We start from the raw sequence: 14663 nt of genomic DNA on the forward strand, positions 1-14663 counted from the left end.
AGGGGACTGGGGAGAAAGGAAGAAAGAAAAACAAAACAACGAAACAGGCTAAGTCGCCTGCAGTTTTTCTCTTGCCTGTTGTTCTCTGTACCGTGGTTCAGGGCCATCCTGTGAGGCTAATTCTCAGCTTCTCTGGAGTTCCCTGGTGGTTCAGAGGTTAAGAATAGGCACTTTCACTGCGGGGGCCCGGGTTCAATCCCTGGTCGGGGAACTAAGATCCTGCAAGCTGTACGATGTGGCCAAAAATTTTTTTTAAATAAAAAATAATCTTTAGCTTCTCTGCTTTCCAGACACTCATCCAAGAGGAAGGATGGCCAGTACCTTCTCGAAGTTGCTAACTGGCCGCAATGCCTCTCTGTTATTTGCTACCTTGGGCACCAGTGCCCTGACTACTGGGTACCTGCTGAAACGGCAGAACGTGTGTGCTGAGGCCCGGGAGCAACACAGGCTATTCCCTCCAAGGTAAGTCCTCCTGGCTTTAAAACGACACCAAAATGCCAGCCAGAAATATGCTTTCCTCTGCTGAAACTGTCGGCAGAGGCCCCTCTTTTTGCCTCTGAGGGTGACTAAATCAAATTGACTCATTAAGCACAGTGACCTGTGGCAAATCCAGGGATGTGTAGTGTCATCATTCCTGCCCAGAGCTTGAGCTCTAGTGGAATAGTAATAACAGTCGGAGCTAACCTTTGTTGAATATGTGTAGGCGTGTTGAGCACTTTACGCAGAGTATTTTATTCCTCTTAGCGTCCCTTTGTGATGAAACGGAGGCTTAGGAAAATTAAGTCGTGCCCAAGTTCACACAGCTGGTGCAGCCAAATGTGAACCCAGGGACCTTGATTCCAGACTCATGCCTCACTCATGCTGTACTGCCTTCTGGAAAACGTGATGCGACAGCACTGATTTTAAGTATCAGCTTCTTTGCTTTTTATTTTATTTGTTTTCCGGCCACACTGTGCAGCATGTGGGATCCTAGTTCCCCTACCAGGGCTCAAACCCATGCCCCCTGCAGTGGAAGCGCAGAGTCTTAACCATTGGACCGCCAGGGAAGTCCCTAAGTATTAGCTTTAAAGGACCTTGCAGAAGGGAAGCAGAGAAGTGGCATGAAGATGGACTGTTTTCTCCACCCTGGGGACCTTGTCATGGCTGAGACGTCCCACACTGGATAGAGCTGGAGTGGATGCTGACTTTAAGGGATTCCATATAGGCAGCTGTGCATGAAAGAGACAAAGAAGACCTGAGGTGTTTCTCAGAAACATTTACTGGCTTTCATGAGAATTAGGAACTCTGAGGGAATTACTGGCACCTACCATATACCTCAGGAATTCCTTATGTGAGATTACCTGTGTTTGAGCCTGTGGTGGTCTTGAATCCTCTATTCTTCAATCAGTACATATCCCAGGGTAAGATGGCACCCCCCCATTTGATTTCTTTCTATGTATTATTTCAACAAATATTTACTGAGTGCCTGTTTCTATAGGCAGGCACTGTTCTCAACAAAGCATATAGTCAGAGTTTGCATCATAGACAGAGGACAGATAAATCAATGAATTTCTGTGTAGTTCTACCCACAGGGTTGTTAGCCTCTATCACAGACCTAAGGGACCAAAATGTAGCTGTTGTAATTTACCCAAACTTCTGGGTGTAAAAAAAAAAAAAAGTCTACATACGATTTCAATTTCTTTTCTAATCGTTTCACCCTATTTCCTCTTTACGTAAACGTAAGCCACAGTCTGTGGGCTCCTGCAGCCAGCATAATGGACTCCTTAGGCAGGGCCAGGTCCATCCCTCTGGCAGTTCAGGGAACTAGTCTTTAAAATCTGGCTTACTTAAATCATGACCGAGCCCGTTTTCCTCTGCCCACTGGCTGAAGAGAGCCTGGTGGAAGGATGGCTGGCCAGAAACAAAGCTCTTGCATAGGCCCCTTGCCCCAGGGGCTGCTCACTGAATGCCCCTCTCCTCCTCATGCAGCGCAAACTACCCTGATCTGCGCAAACACAACAATTGCATGGCCGAGTGCCTCACGCCGGCCATCTACGCCAAGCTCCTCAACAAGGTGACGCCCAATGGCTACACCCTGGACCAGTGTATCCAGACTGGAGTGGATAACCCCGGCCACCCCTTCATAAAGACCGTGGGCATGGTGGCTGGTGACGAGGAGTCCTATGAGGTAAAACTCTTGGCTGCCGGTTCTGTAGTGTGTGTGTGTGAGGCGTGCTTTGGGTTCTCTCTGTGGGACCAACTTGCTGTTTTCTCGGGAAGGGCGCCCATAAAGGGAAGCCAGCTTCAACAGAACAGCTGTAGTGCTCTCTGGAACAGTGAGGTCTACAGCTTCCCAGGGACAGGGTTTCCTTTGCTGCTGCTGTAGTATCCCTCCCCACCGAGGAATGAGTTGCATGAACCAGCTCTCAGAGCTTGTCAAGGGGATGAATTAGTACAGAAAAAATAAAATCTTTTAATGTTTTTATTGTTTGTGTATTCACCGATAAGGCATTAGGAGATGTGTTTGTGGCTGAACTTCATTGAGGCTGGAGGATGGTTCCGTGTGTGTTTAGTTTGGGAATTACTGATCACACAGCCCCCTGTAGTCTTACTGAGTTCACTGAGCCTCTTGGAGAAATTCCATGATCTCTGCATCCCCATCCTGGGTCAGAAGCACAGGATGGTTTGCTGATCTAGAGCTCAGCCGCCAGAGCAGCTTCTAAATTACAGTAAAAAACCTCCAGCCCATCTCCCTCAGGTGTGCCCCCTTTGCACCTTCTGTTGCAGGGAGCTGAAGGTGATTCCCTGGGAAGGCAGCCATCAAGAGGAGGGAGAGGACCACCTTGAATAGACTAGACTAGCAGCTCACTCAGGGACAGCAGTGCCCACCTCTGGGCTCCCAGAGTCCCAGACTAGAGCTGGCTCCCAGGACCCACTCCCCACAGCTCCTAAAGGTGGCACGGTGATCTGTTTGACTTCTCTGAACCTTATTTTACCTAAAGGATGTTCCTGCAGTTTTTGGTTTTTTAAAAAGATTTCACTTGAGATAGTTTGTGCTGGGGAAGGTCCTCACAGGGTAACAGGTCCCTGCTTTGCCTTAATTGCTGCTGTGCACTTTTCTTTCTATGCAGCTGGTTTTCCACAAATTTATTATATTGCTTAAACTCTAGAACCCGACCATCCCTTTTGACCACAAAACTGCTTAGCTTCTGAGCTGGCAGCTTCTTTTAGCCCACAAAAGCAAGAGCTTCTGGAGAAAACCCTCAAATTCTTAAACACAGGATTTTCTTGATCCATCTGATGGCAGTGAACTTGGCAGAATTGCTAGGGAGGAGGTTACTATGACAGAGTTCTGTAGCCCTGCCCTCTCCCAAGGGGCAAGGTGCCTCAAAGAGATTTCCTCTGGTATATGCGACCTACAAGTACTACTACTATAATTATTATTGTTATTATTAACCATCAATCCGGTCTCACACCTATTTCCTGCATGGTTGCACTGAGAATTTCAGAGAAGGAGGGCATCATCAACTTTGGTCCTTAAGATAAATAGGAACAAATGATGAACCAATTCAAGTATTGATAGATGAATCAATTCAAGAGGAAACAGGAGCGTCGTCCCTCCTGCAGGTGTTTGCCGACCTTTTTGACCCTGTCATCAAGCTGAGGCACAATGGCTATGACCCCAGGGTGATGAAGCACCCCACGGATCTGGACGAATCCAAGGTAGGCTCCAGCCACCTCTGTACCTTCCCATGAAGCCAGCACTCCAGAGTCCAAGGTGAGGAGAACTGGAGAGAAGGGCCCCTGGGTCAGATGCCCTTGAAAGCTCTGTGATGGCCCTCCCACACCATGCTCCCTAGAGGGCCACTGAGACAGTCAGGAAGGTCCCAAAGTCTGTTTTTCTTACCTCCTACCACCAGCGTAGTGGTGGTCACTGAAGACTTTAGCCTTTGCCAGAACAATTCCTTTTTTCACCCCAAACGTAGCCAGGGTAAAGGACTGCAGACAGCGCTGTGTAAAGTAGCTCCTCCCTTGACTTCCCTCCAAGACCCCTCCCTGCCCCCAGAGTTGCCCGATGTGTCCAGCATGCACACGCGCTCAGTGCCCGGGGGTCCCCTGGTCAGCGGGTTGGAGGCCATCGTGGCCGTGGCGCTGCGGTAACCCCGCGCTCTGCTCCACAGATCACACATGGGCAGTTGGACGAGCGCTACGTGCTGTCATCTCGGGTGCGCACGGGCCGCAGCATCCGTGGGCTGAGCCTGCCGCCCGCCTGCACCCGGGCCGAGCGGAGGGAGGTGGAGAACGTGACCGTCATGGCCCTGAAGGGCCTCAAGGGGGACCTGGCCGGCCGCTACTACCAGCTGTCCGAGATGACGGAGCAGGACCAGCAGCGGCTCATCGATGTGAGTGACCCCGAACCACGTGGGCTGCCCGGGGCGGGGCTGTGCCGAGAGAGCCCTGACCCGCGCGGGGCGGTCTCCCGCTGAGCTCAGGCCCCTGCTCTGGTTGGGAGCTTGCTGGGGCTTCAGGCTGGTCAGTCTAAGGAAGGAAAAGCAGGCCTTAAAAGCTTAGGTCAAAAGTTGAGATGGTCTATGGCTAAAGTCTGCCGAGGAAACAATGGGATGGTGGGTTGCCATTGGTGTGTGGGAGTGAGTGGAGGATCCCCGGGCTTGTTGATAAATAGGAACAATTGGGTGTGGAAAATCCCGTCTGTGCCTGGAAGATGGTCTCCATTACCACACTCAAAGTCCGGGAAGCTAGGAGCTTCTGGAAAGGGAATTATCCAGGTGGAAGGCCTGCCCTGACTCACATTGGAGCTGGCCTCTGGGGTTCCTGCTGCCTCCACAGGGTCTCCATGGCTTCCCTCTAACACGAGGGTAGACAAAACTCAAGTCCCTTCCTTTTTTCCCTGTAGCAAAGTTGAAACAGAATGGCATTTTCAAAGGTAACTTTAAACTCCAAGGAAAAGCAGAAACAAATTTCTGTCATTTCAGAAGATGTGATGCCACAAAATATGCCCCATTTCCAAACCAGGTGGGCAACTGTGTGGTCTAGAGGCCTCAGTCTCCTGGCCCCCTCCTCTTGTTCTGGTACAGAACAAGCCCTCCTCTGCCTCAAGTAGCCACTTCTGGTTGCCAGGTTAAAGGGCGTGCTGTTTCCTGGGCAATGATAGTCCGTAAGCCTGGCCTGGCTCAGGTCTCCGACCCCTTCCGCTTAGAGATTGTAGATCTTCCCGTGTCCTCTCTATTTCTGACTTCAGTGTAATATGTGGTGTCCATATTCATATTCCTACTGTGTACACACAGTATTTTGATCTGATTTTGGTCTGCACAGTAGCATATTGTAGTTAGAGGCATCCTTGGGAGTCTTACAGGTCTAGGTTTGCATCTAGGCTCTGCCACTTTCTAGCTGTGATAGGTTCCCTCTCTCTCAATCTGTTTCCTTTCCCTACCAAACAGAATGATTGCATTTACCTCAGAGTGTTGCTGTGAGGATTAAAGGAAATAAAAGTACATAGCATAGAGCCTGGCACATAGTGAACGTTACGTGAATGGTGACTGTTTTTATTTACAGATCATTATTTTACATCTCTAATATTTTTTAATGGAAGGAATGATAATAATAAACCAACAATGCTTGTAACATGGAGAATGCAGCTGTATAGAACACTTTTCAGGATAGCACCCCTCACTCACTGCCCACTCTGCCATTGCATGGGGCTGGCGCTGGGGGGGTACACACACTCCATAGTGATTAAGGATCTCCATCTGGGCTAAGCCAGAGGTTTTCAACCTTAGCTGTACACTGGAATCACCTGAAAATAACTGATGTCCAGGCTGCACCCAATAACAAGTCAGAATTCTGAGAGATGGGAACTGGGCATTAGAATATTTTAAGCTCTCAGTTATTATAGTGGGCAGCCAATGCTGAGAAGCACTGCCTGAGAGACCGCAGCCATTATTAGTGAGTTGAAAGTTGATCACCTGACGTTTGCCATTGTGTCTGATCTCATCAATTTCTTCTTTTTGCTTTGTCCCTTTGGGCCTGCAGGACCACTTTCTATTTGATAAGCCAGTATCCCCTTTACTAACTTGTGCTGGGATGGCCCGTGACTGGCCAGATGCCAGGGGAATCTGGTACGGACATAGCATTTTCACATTTGCATTGTGTGCAGACGTTCTCCTTCAGATCGCTGCTTGTCCTAACCTGAAGTTGCTGTGACCTGCGCTTGACAGCATGCCCAGCTTGAGCTAAATGGAGAAGATAGAGTACTTAGAAATTGGGGGTGGGTGTCTGTGTGTGTGTGTAATATATAAGTATAATGATGTTTCCAAATGTGCGGGAATGTTAGCTGTTTTGCATGAATTGTGCATGAGAAAAAAGACTTTCTTTTTAAGAAAAACTTAGCTTCATATTATTTGACCTCCCAGAGAATCTGTTTCATGACATTAAAACAAAAGAGCAGAAAATGAAAAGTAAATATTGAGGATTTAAGCAAAACTCTACAAGGAAGAGTGGCTATTGAGTGTACACATATTTTGTCTTGGCCAAGAGTCCTCAGGCCACTTTGATTCCTAAACCTTGGTAAGTTATTATGACACTATCCGAAGGAGCCCAGATCAAAGTGTTTGGGAGCAGCTGCTCAGTGGGGGTGGATAGGCGGGATCTATACAGCAAACATATGTGAAATCTTCTGCACCCCAAACGTGTTGAGCTGCAGGTAAAATCTTTTTTTAAGTGCCACAAGATTTTGGTTGAATCTATTAGGAAGCAAAACACTCTTGTTGGCGTCAAAGCGAAATGTTATCATGGCTGAATTATTGTCATCCTAGTCTGAGGAATGAGGGAGATTATGTTCTTGTTGGGTGAAAACATGACATCTTTGAGGGTTGGAGTTGGTCTTACTCTTCATTCTGTCAAGGTAACATTATTTTGCAGTACTTGTTCAGGCACAGTTAAGAGATTAGGACCATCTAAGGAAATGAGGAAGGTGAAATGAAGCAATCAAGCTACAGAGGTAATGGGAATTTTCATGTGTTGAAACAAATGTAATTAACACTCAACACTGTATTTCTCTCTTCATTAGGCATAATAATGACAAGACATTTCTCATCTGGATTAATGAGGAAGACCACACCAGGGTAATCTCTATGGAGAAAGGAGGCAATATGAAAAGAGTATTTGAGCGATTCTGTCGTGGACTAAAAGAGGTAAGATGTCACCAGAGAATTCTGAATAGTCACTAAAATAAAATCTCTTTGTTTTTCATTCTTGAAAAAAGATATTATGGTGACTTCCAAGATGGGGCTAATCTTTCCTAGGGATCATGGCACTCTTTTGGGGTGGGACTTCCAGGGCAGTGCTTCAAAAAGTAGATGACTTTTTTTTGTTGTTATTAGCAAGTTCCTATGCTTCCCTTCCCAATGCAGGATGGTTTAGAGAAGTCTGTGGATCATTAGTTATTTTCTGATTTCTTTAACAGAGATTTTGGCTGTTCTAAGCATAGAGACAGTATAGGATGCACCTGTGTTCATATGTGACCTGACCACAGCCATACTTGATGAGAATTCCTATATTCTCCTACTATGCTCATGTGGAAAAGCATAACAGCTGACATTTATTGAGTGTTTAGTATGTGCTAGGTACTGTGTTCAGTGCTTTACATGGTTCATCTAATTTAATTGGACCATTTTAATATCGTGATAGAAGAAGTTTAATTTTCTATTAAAGAAGTACTGCAGAATGAAAGAACGAAATTTTGCCATTTGCAGCAACATGGATGGACTTGGAGGGCATTATGCTAAGAGAAATATCTGACAGAGAAAGACAAAAATACTGTATGATCTCACTTATATATGGAATCTAAAAAAATACAACAAACTAGTGAATCAAACAAAAAAGAAGCAGCCTCACAGCTATAGAGAACTAGTGGTTACCACTGGGAAGACGGAAGTGGGGAGGGGCAGTATAGTGGTGGGGGAAAAAGGGTTATTACGGGATTATATGAAATCATGTGAGTGAAACTTTTGAAAATTGTAAAGAACTATAGAATTTAAAGAATCTTTCATTCAATAAAAATAAATTTAAAAAAAACTGCAGATAGCTTTCCTTTTTCCTTTTTCCTACTACTATAGAAGTAGTACTATAAATTGACCTAAGTTTTATTCACGGCAAACATGCAGTACACACGTCTTTCCCTGGTGTTTGGGATGTGCTGAGTGAATGGATATCTGAGAACTTCGTCATTTGTTCCCTGTCTTAGGTAGAACGCCTAATCCAAGAACGAGGCTGGGAGTTCATGTGGAACGAGCGCCTGGGATACATTCTGACCTGCCCTTCGAACCTCGGCACAGGATTACGGGCTGGTGTCCACGTTAGAATCCCAAAGCTCAGCAAGGTAATGTCATGCAGCCAGTGGCCCTGTTGGGTTCCACCAGGATCAGCTCACCTGGGACTGCTTTGTGGAGGGAAAAACGTCATAGCCCAATTCCTTAACCCTTAGTTTCTGCACTAATGAAAGAAAATGACAAGAAAAGGTTGTTTGTCTCAAAAACACTTGTATCCGTAGGATAAGAGTTTTAACGGGCTGTCAAAAAGGGAAGTGGCTTCAAGAACAAGAACTTTATTCTTTTTTTTAAGATTTTTTTTTATGTGGACCATTTTTAAAGGCTTTATTGAATTTGTTACAATATTGCTTCTGTTTTATGATTTTTGGGTTTTGGGCCCCGAGGCATGTGGGCCCCGAGGCATGTAGCTCTCCGACCAGGGATAAAACCCACGCCCCCTGCGTTGGAAGGCAAAGTCTTAACCACTGGACCACCAGGGAAGTCCCAAGAACAAGAACTTTAAATTCTCCTTCATATAACGAGTCAGGATAGTTAGGCCGGCTGCTCCACTCTGCTCTCTCTCTCCCAATACAGAGGTTCTCAGACTCAGGCCTGCAGCAAAATCACCTGGAGGCTTGTGACAACACCTGCAGCACTTGGATTTCTCACAGGTTTCCCGGCGATGCTGATGCTGCCGGTCAGGGAACTGCACTTGGAGGGTCACTGCCTTAGAGCGTTGTCCCCTTAGCGTGGTCACAGTCAGGCCTCACGCTCTAGCCTGTGGGAAGGCGAGAGAGCGCGTGGGAGTGTCCATGTAAAGATTTAAGGTCTAGGCCTGGCAGTGGCATCCTTCACTTCTGCTTGTTCCATTAGCAAGAACCTAGCCAGTGGTTACTTCCTCAGCTCTCCTGTGGAAGAAAGGAAAAAGGATTCTGGTGGGCAACTAAGAGTTCTGCCACAGCACACCAAGTGAATCAAATACTTTAAAACAATTTTAGAAAATGTGCTTTCGGCCCAAAAAAAGTATGGTAATATTTGTTATTCAAAATTCCAATGCTAAGAAAATTATGTTTTTTAATTTTTATCGGAGTGTAGTTGTTTTACAATAAGAAAATTATTTACTATGATTTAATGTCATGATTTTAATTATAGCAGTAACAAGTGTTATATAGATGAATAATAAACTCACCAAAGCTGGCATCCAGATGCCAATATAGCAGTATAGAAGTTAATGACAGCTCTGCTACCTTCTACCTGTGTGTACTTTTAGGCAAGTTAATTCCTCTGAGCCTTATTTTTCTCATCTGTGAAATGGAGGTAAAAGCAATACCTTCTTCATGGGATTGTTGTAAGTTCCAGCACAGGGCCCTGGTACATAGTAAATATATGCTTAATAAATATTAACTGTTATTACTTCTCATTATATGCCTTTTCTAAGTGCGCCAAGGATGACAAATCAAGTTTGATTCTTAGGACACTAAGTATTATCCTTTGTCCCAGGATCCGCGATTTTCTAAGATACTGGAGAACCTGAGACTCCAGAAGCGTGGCACAGGTGGTGTGGACACGGAAGCAGTGGCGGATGTGTATGACATTTCCAACATAGATCGAATTGGCCGATCAGAGGTAACATCTCTCTAACTTTCCGAACGTGAACTACCAAAATCAGCCTGGAGGAAAAGAAGCAAACTCAACAGCCTTTCCTTATTCACAAAATTCGAGACCTCCTCTTTGCCCATTGAGTCCTGAGTCATGTTAGCATTTCATTCTGTAGTACTTGTCCTCCACGCATAAAGGTAAGCACGATGTAAGCTGGGAATGTATAAGCAAGTGAAGGAATTCACAGTGGGACGGTTGTCACCCGCCTGCCCCCAGAGCTGTTCCAGCAATCCTGAGCAGCGGGAGTTCTGTTATGCGAAAGGACAACAGTCTTTCATCACTGAGTTAGAGAACACTGTGCTCTCTCTGAGGGGGATGAAATAGTGGATTTTCTCTTGATTCCGAATTTCCTTTGGTGAAGGTCACATACTATCATCTTCACGTTGACGTTTTTAGATACTTGATAGTTTGTAAAATTTTATGTTTAGGGCTAAAGATGGCAAATAAGGTATGCATGAGGTATGTGTGAGATTGTGCTCATCAAATAATCCTTAGGATTCTGTGAATACACAGGATAAATGGGATTCATAAACTATAGGTAGACCTGGAGTGATGCATGAGAAAAAGCACAAAGAGCGCATTTAATGAACATGGAAGCAGAATCCTAAGCAAATCCTGACCTCAGTAAGTCATCCCAGCTTATCTGGATGTGGTCCCATTGAACGTATTGTGCCCATCATTAATTTAAAAGCCGCTTATAAAACTCTTAATAACTCAGTGGCTGGTTATTAAATCTGTGGATTATTGGTGCTCTTTCTTCTTCCCTGCCATCTTTTGCATATTTCATTGCCAGTTGGTACTCCTACCAGTAAACTAAGGAAAGGAAAGGAGAAAACACTCAAAACAATTAAATCAGCTTGCGTGCTACCAGCTCTGGTAAAGTATTGATACTTGAGGAAGAAGCAGATATAAATATCTGAAATTTGCTGAATATGGTGTAGTGAATAAAGAAAATCTGGGTCCTAGCCCTGTTGGTTTCTAATATTAACTAGATTTTTAATACCGGAAAGCAAAGTACTCATCATTTTTAGAAAACTGTAAGTCAATAAGTGATCATCTGTAGGAGCTAGAAAAATTCCCAAAAGTGTTAAAAAAAAAAAATAAAACCACTTGTTCAACCTAACAACCCTGAGATAACCATTGTGAACATTATTCTAAATTGCCCTCCATTCTTACAATTATTCAAAAAACGTTTTTTACAGAATTTAGTATTACAACATATTTGATATAACACAGCTTTTCCCAGTGTATTATAACATGAGCATTTTCCTATAATTTTATAATTCTTCAAAGAATATAAAATTCTTATTTTATAAATAAGATATATATAAATATTTTATAAATAAAATATAAATATTTAAATAAAAGAAATATAAATATTTTATAAATAAAATTCTTATAAAAGAATTTTTATAATTCTTCAAAACATATTGTTTAATGACAGCATAGTAAAGGTGGTCCATCATCTACTTAATATCTCCCTGATTATTTGAGATTTTGTTTGACTATCTCTGCACATAACTGTATGACCATCTCTATACATAACTCTAATCACAACTCTGATTAGTTAGTTAGGATATATTTCTAGGAAAGGGATTCCTGGGTTAAGGATGAGGGTCCCTTACTTATAACCAAGTTTCCTACCAGAAGATTTATACCAAGAGAGTTCCACAGGCAGTGAATGAGAGACCCATCACCACACCCTCATCAACACTGAGATAGGTCAGTTGGCTAAGTAGAAAATCAGTGTTTCTTTTATTAGTAATGACTAGCTTTCTGGCCCAACCCTTTCATAGGGCTTCAGTTTCCTTATGCATGAACAGAAGTGGGGAGTGTACTAGACACTGTCATGCCTAAAGTATGTTCAGCTGTAACACTTAACCATCTCTTCCATTATTGCTGTGCATTCTTGAGTTTTATCATGTATTTTAGTGCTGTCTAGAATTAACTAATAATTCCTTCCTGTCTTAGTTTGGGTCCCTTTAGGAGCAGTGCAAATAATTTATTTGGGAGGTGATTCCCAGGGAAAAATTCATAGGTAGATGTCCTCTAGTTTAAGAAAAACCAATATTTGTAAACAAAAGTTCTAACATATATTTTTTTAAAGCAGGAATTTTAAAAAGTATATCTTAGTATAATTCACAGTTTCCTTTAAGTAGCACACTTGCCTGGTACAATACAAGCATTATTTAATTGCCAAACATTTGGGTTTAAACAATTTTCAGAAAGCCGTTCATTGTGTAAATGATAATATCTCAACTATAGCATGTTTAGTACTCAGATAGCTTAGTGGAAGGTCAGAATTCAGATCAGGGTCAGAGAACATCACAAGGGTGGCACTGTGTAGTTTTACTTTTAGACAAACTGTTATAACAGAGATTGATGGGGGAAGAAGTGTCTGAGGTGCAAACTAATGGTTTTCATATTTTTAAAAAGTCCTTACACACAAAGTAGTAACTCCATCTTAACTGCAGAAAGATTGAGAGAAACCCCGTAACATCTCCGCTCCCCGTCCCTGGCGATAAACATCAGACACCTCTACTCCCATAAAACGTTAGGGAAATAAAGAGAAGAAATTGTTAAAGTCCATGTAACAGGGCAAGTTTTCATTTGTCCCAGTATTGTTCCTACGGATCAAAGCCTTGCATGTGTCTTCTATGCAAATTAATCTTTCATCTTTTTCACTGTCAAAGGTGGAGCTTGTTCAGATAGTCATCGATGGAGTCAATTACCTGGTGGATTGTGAAAAGAAGTTGGAGAAAGGCCAAGATATTAAGGTGCCACCTCCTCTACCTCAGTTTACCAAGAAGTGAACTTCCCCTCCCCTAATTTATAAATAATCTGTCTGCTGGTATGACAGACATAAAGAAATTTCTACTCTGAGAGTTTTTGTAGACTTGGAAAAATGTAAAACTGTAGATCCTGTCTATCTTTACAATAAAACTCTCCTTAATATCTTTGGTTTGTTTCTCTGATTTTTTTTTTTTAATGCTACTGAGACGGGCAAACACATCCAATTACAAGTAGTAGGAAGTAAAAATATTTTAGGACAACGATAAAACTAATATTTGTAAGGCGACTTTCACACAAATGTAGAAACCCTGCAACTATCTAGATGCTACCATAGTCAACCCTTCAACCAATCCCTACAGACACCATTGGAAAAGAGGAACTAATATAATCAATTTTCTGGCAAGTAGAGCAAGAGAAGATTCATTTCTCTTGAAAGTGTGGAAATAAAGACTATACAAATGAGGACAAACAGAGACTATAGCAGAGGCTTTTTAGGGCTTGCTATAGCAAGGGAATCAGCCACCACCACCTGCTTGAATCTGGCAGAAACTCAAAGGCAGGCATAGGAAAGCTTTCCGGTGAAAAAATGGGTATGCTGGGGTGTGATCTGAGCCGGGTGGTAGGCATGGGGAAATTGGAGGCAGACTAACTAGAGGCGGGGTATCCTAGGTAAGTGGTTTGGGAAGCATATTAGGCTTTCTCTGGCTGGTCCTGAACTGGAAGCAGGGGCAAAAATGAGGGGAACTGGGCGTCCCTGACCAAAGCCCAATCTCTGGGCTGATTGCTTCAGAGACTGTGGTTTGGCTTCTTGAACTGGTTGCTGCAGAGGTTGTGGGTCAGAGTTCTGTTGTCATGTATGGTCTGGCCATTGTGTATTTGTACATTCAGTCTCTCAAAAGCAATCCAAAATGTGATGTCTCAAACACTGAAAATGTATTTAGTATAATTTGAAAGCCGAATTCTTCCCTCAGCACACAGATGGTTACCTCTCGAATCTTGTTATCCTCTTCCATCCATCCTGTGGTATCTGTAACCTGAAGGGGCATATGACAGAAGAGGTGGCTGCAGCTAATTCTGTAACTCTAAAAGTGTTCCACATAACAAGAAAAATACTGTTATCTAGAATAATAGGAGTGAGATCAAGTTCTGCATTTTGTGAGTAAATGAGTACTGTAGATGCTACTGTGAAAATACATCACAGCTATAATATAAGCAATCGTCTTCCCTCCTACTATATTGAGAAAAATAAAGTATAAAAAGAATACACTTGTGCTGGTGCTAATAGGCACCATACTAACTTTTGAGTGACAAATTAATGTCTTTGAAATATAGAAGAGGAAGCCACACCCAATATAATTCAGGACATTGTGCTAAACACCCTGAATGGGATGGGGTGGAGGGCCGTTCTACCAACCAGTGCCTGTAAACAAAAGAGGGAGCAGAACCTCGAGCAGTGACTGGCATTCTGGGGACGAGGGATGGAGGGTTGAGAGGACTGGCATCATGGCCAAGCATGTTGACTCTACAGCCACACTGCTTGAGTACACGTCCCGACTCTCCTACTATATGACGTTAAGTGATTGACTTAGTCTCTAAGTTCCTGAAGTTCCTTTGTATAAAATGAGAACAATGATAATGCCTCTCTCATAGGGTTGTTTGGAGGATAAAATTAATACTTGTAAAGTTCACTTAGAAGTGCTCAACACATTTTAAGTACTATGTAAGGGTTTGCATGTTAAATAATAAAAAAAGAATCACTATTATAATATGATAATAATCTGTCTTTGAATATCCCTTAAAACCATCCTTTAGGGCAGGGGTCCCTAACCCCCAGGCCATGGACTGGTGTCGGTCTGTAACAGGCCACCGGTATCGGACTGATACCGGTCCGTGGCCTGTCAGGAA

General features: G+C 43.4%; 1 protein-coding gene across 1 annotated transcript in view; it reads left to right on the top strand.

Moving 5' to 3' along the window:
• Positions 1-14663, top strand: part of CKMT2 (creatine kinase, mitochondrial 2) — a 30150-nt gene extending 15487 nt beyond the window's left edge. The window contains exons 2-10 of the mRNA XM_022593665.3: positions 291-462; positions 1969-2167; positions 3607-3702; positions 4161-4382; positions 6031-6116; positions 7067-7190; positions 8243-8377; positions 9807-9932; positions 12659-14663. Of these exons, the coding sequence (XP_022449373.2) occupies positions 291-462; positions 1969-2167; positions 3607-3702; positions 4161-4382; positions 6031-6116; positions 7067-7190; positions 8243-8377; positions 9807-9932; positions 12659-12778 (1280 nt within the window). The 3' untranslated portion in view covers positions 12779-14663. The remainder of the gene's footprint in view (positions 1-290; positions 463-1968; positions 2168-3606; positions 3703-4160; positions 4383-6030; positions 6117-7066; positions 7191-8242; positions 8378-9806; positions 9933-12658) is intronic.

The sequence above is a fragment of the Delphinapterus leucas genome, chromosome 3 (genome assembly GCF_059928025.1).
Source record: "Delphinapterus leucas isolate spDelLeu-1000000601 "Yukka" chromosome 3, BTC_Dleu_Yukka2, whole genome shotgun sequence".
Taxonomy (NCBI): domain Eukaryota; kingdom Metazoa; phylum Chordata; class Mammalia; order Artiodactyla; family Monodontidae; genus Delphinapterus; species Delphinapterus leucas.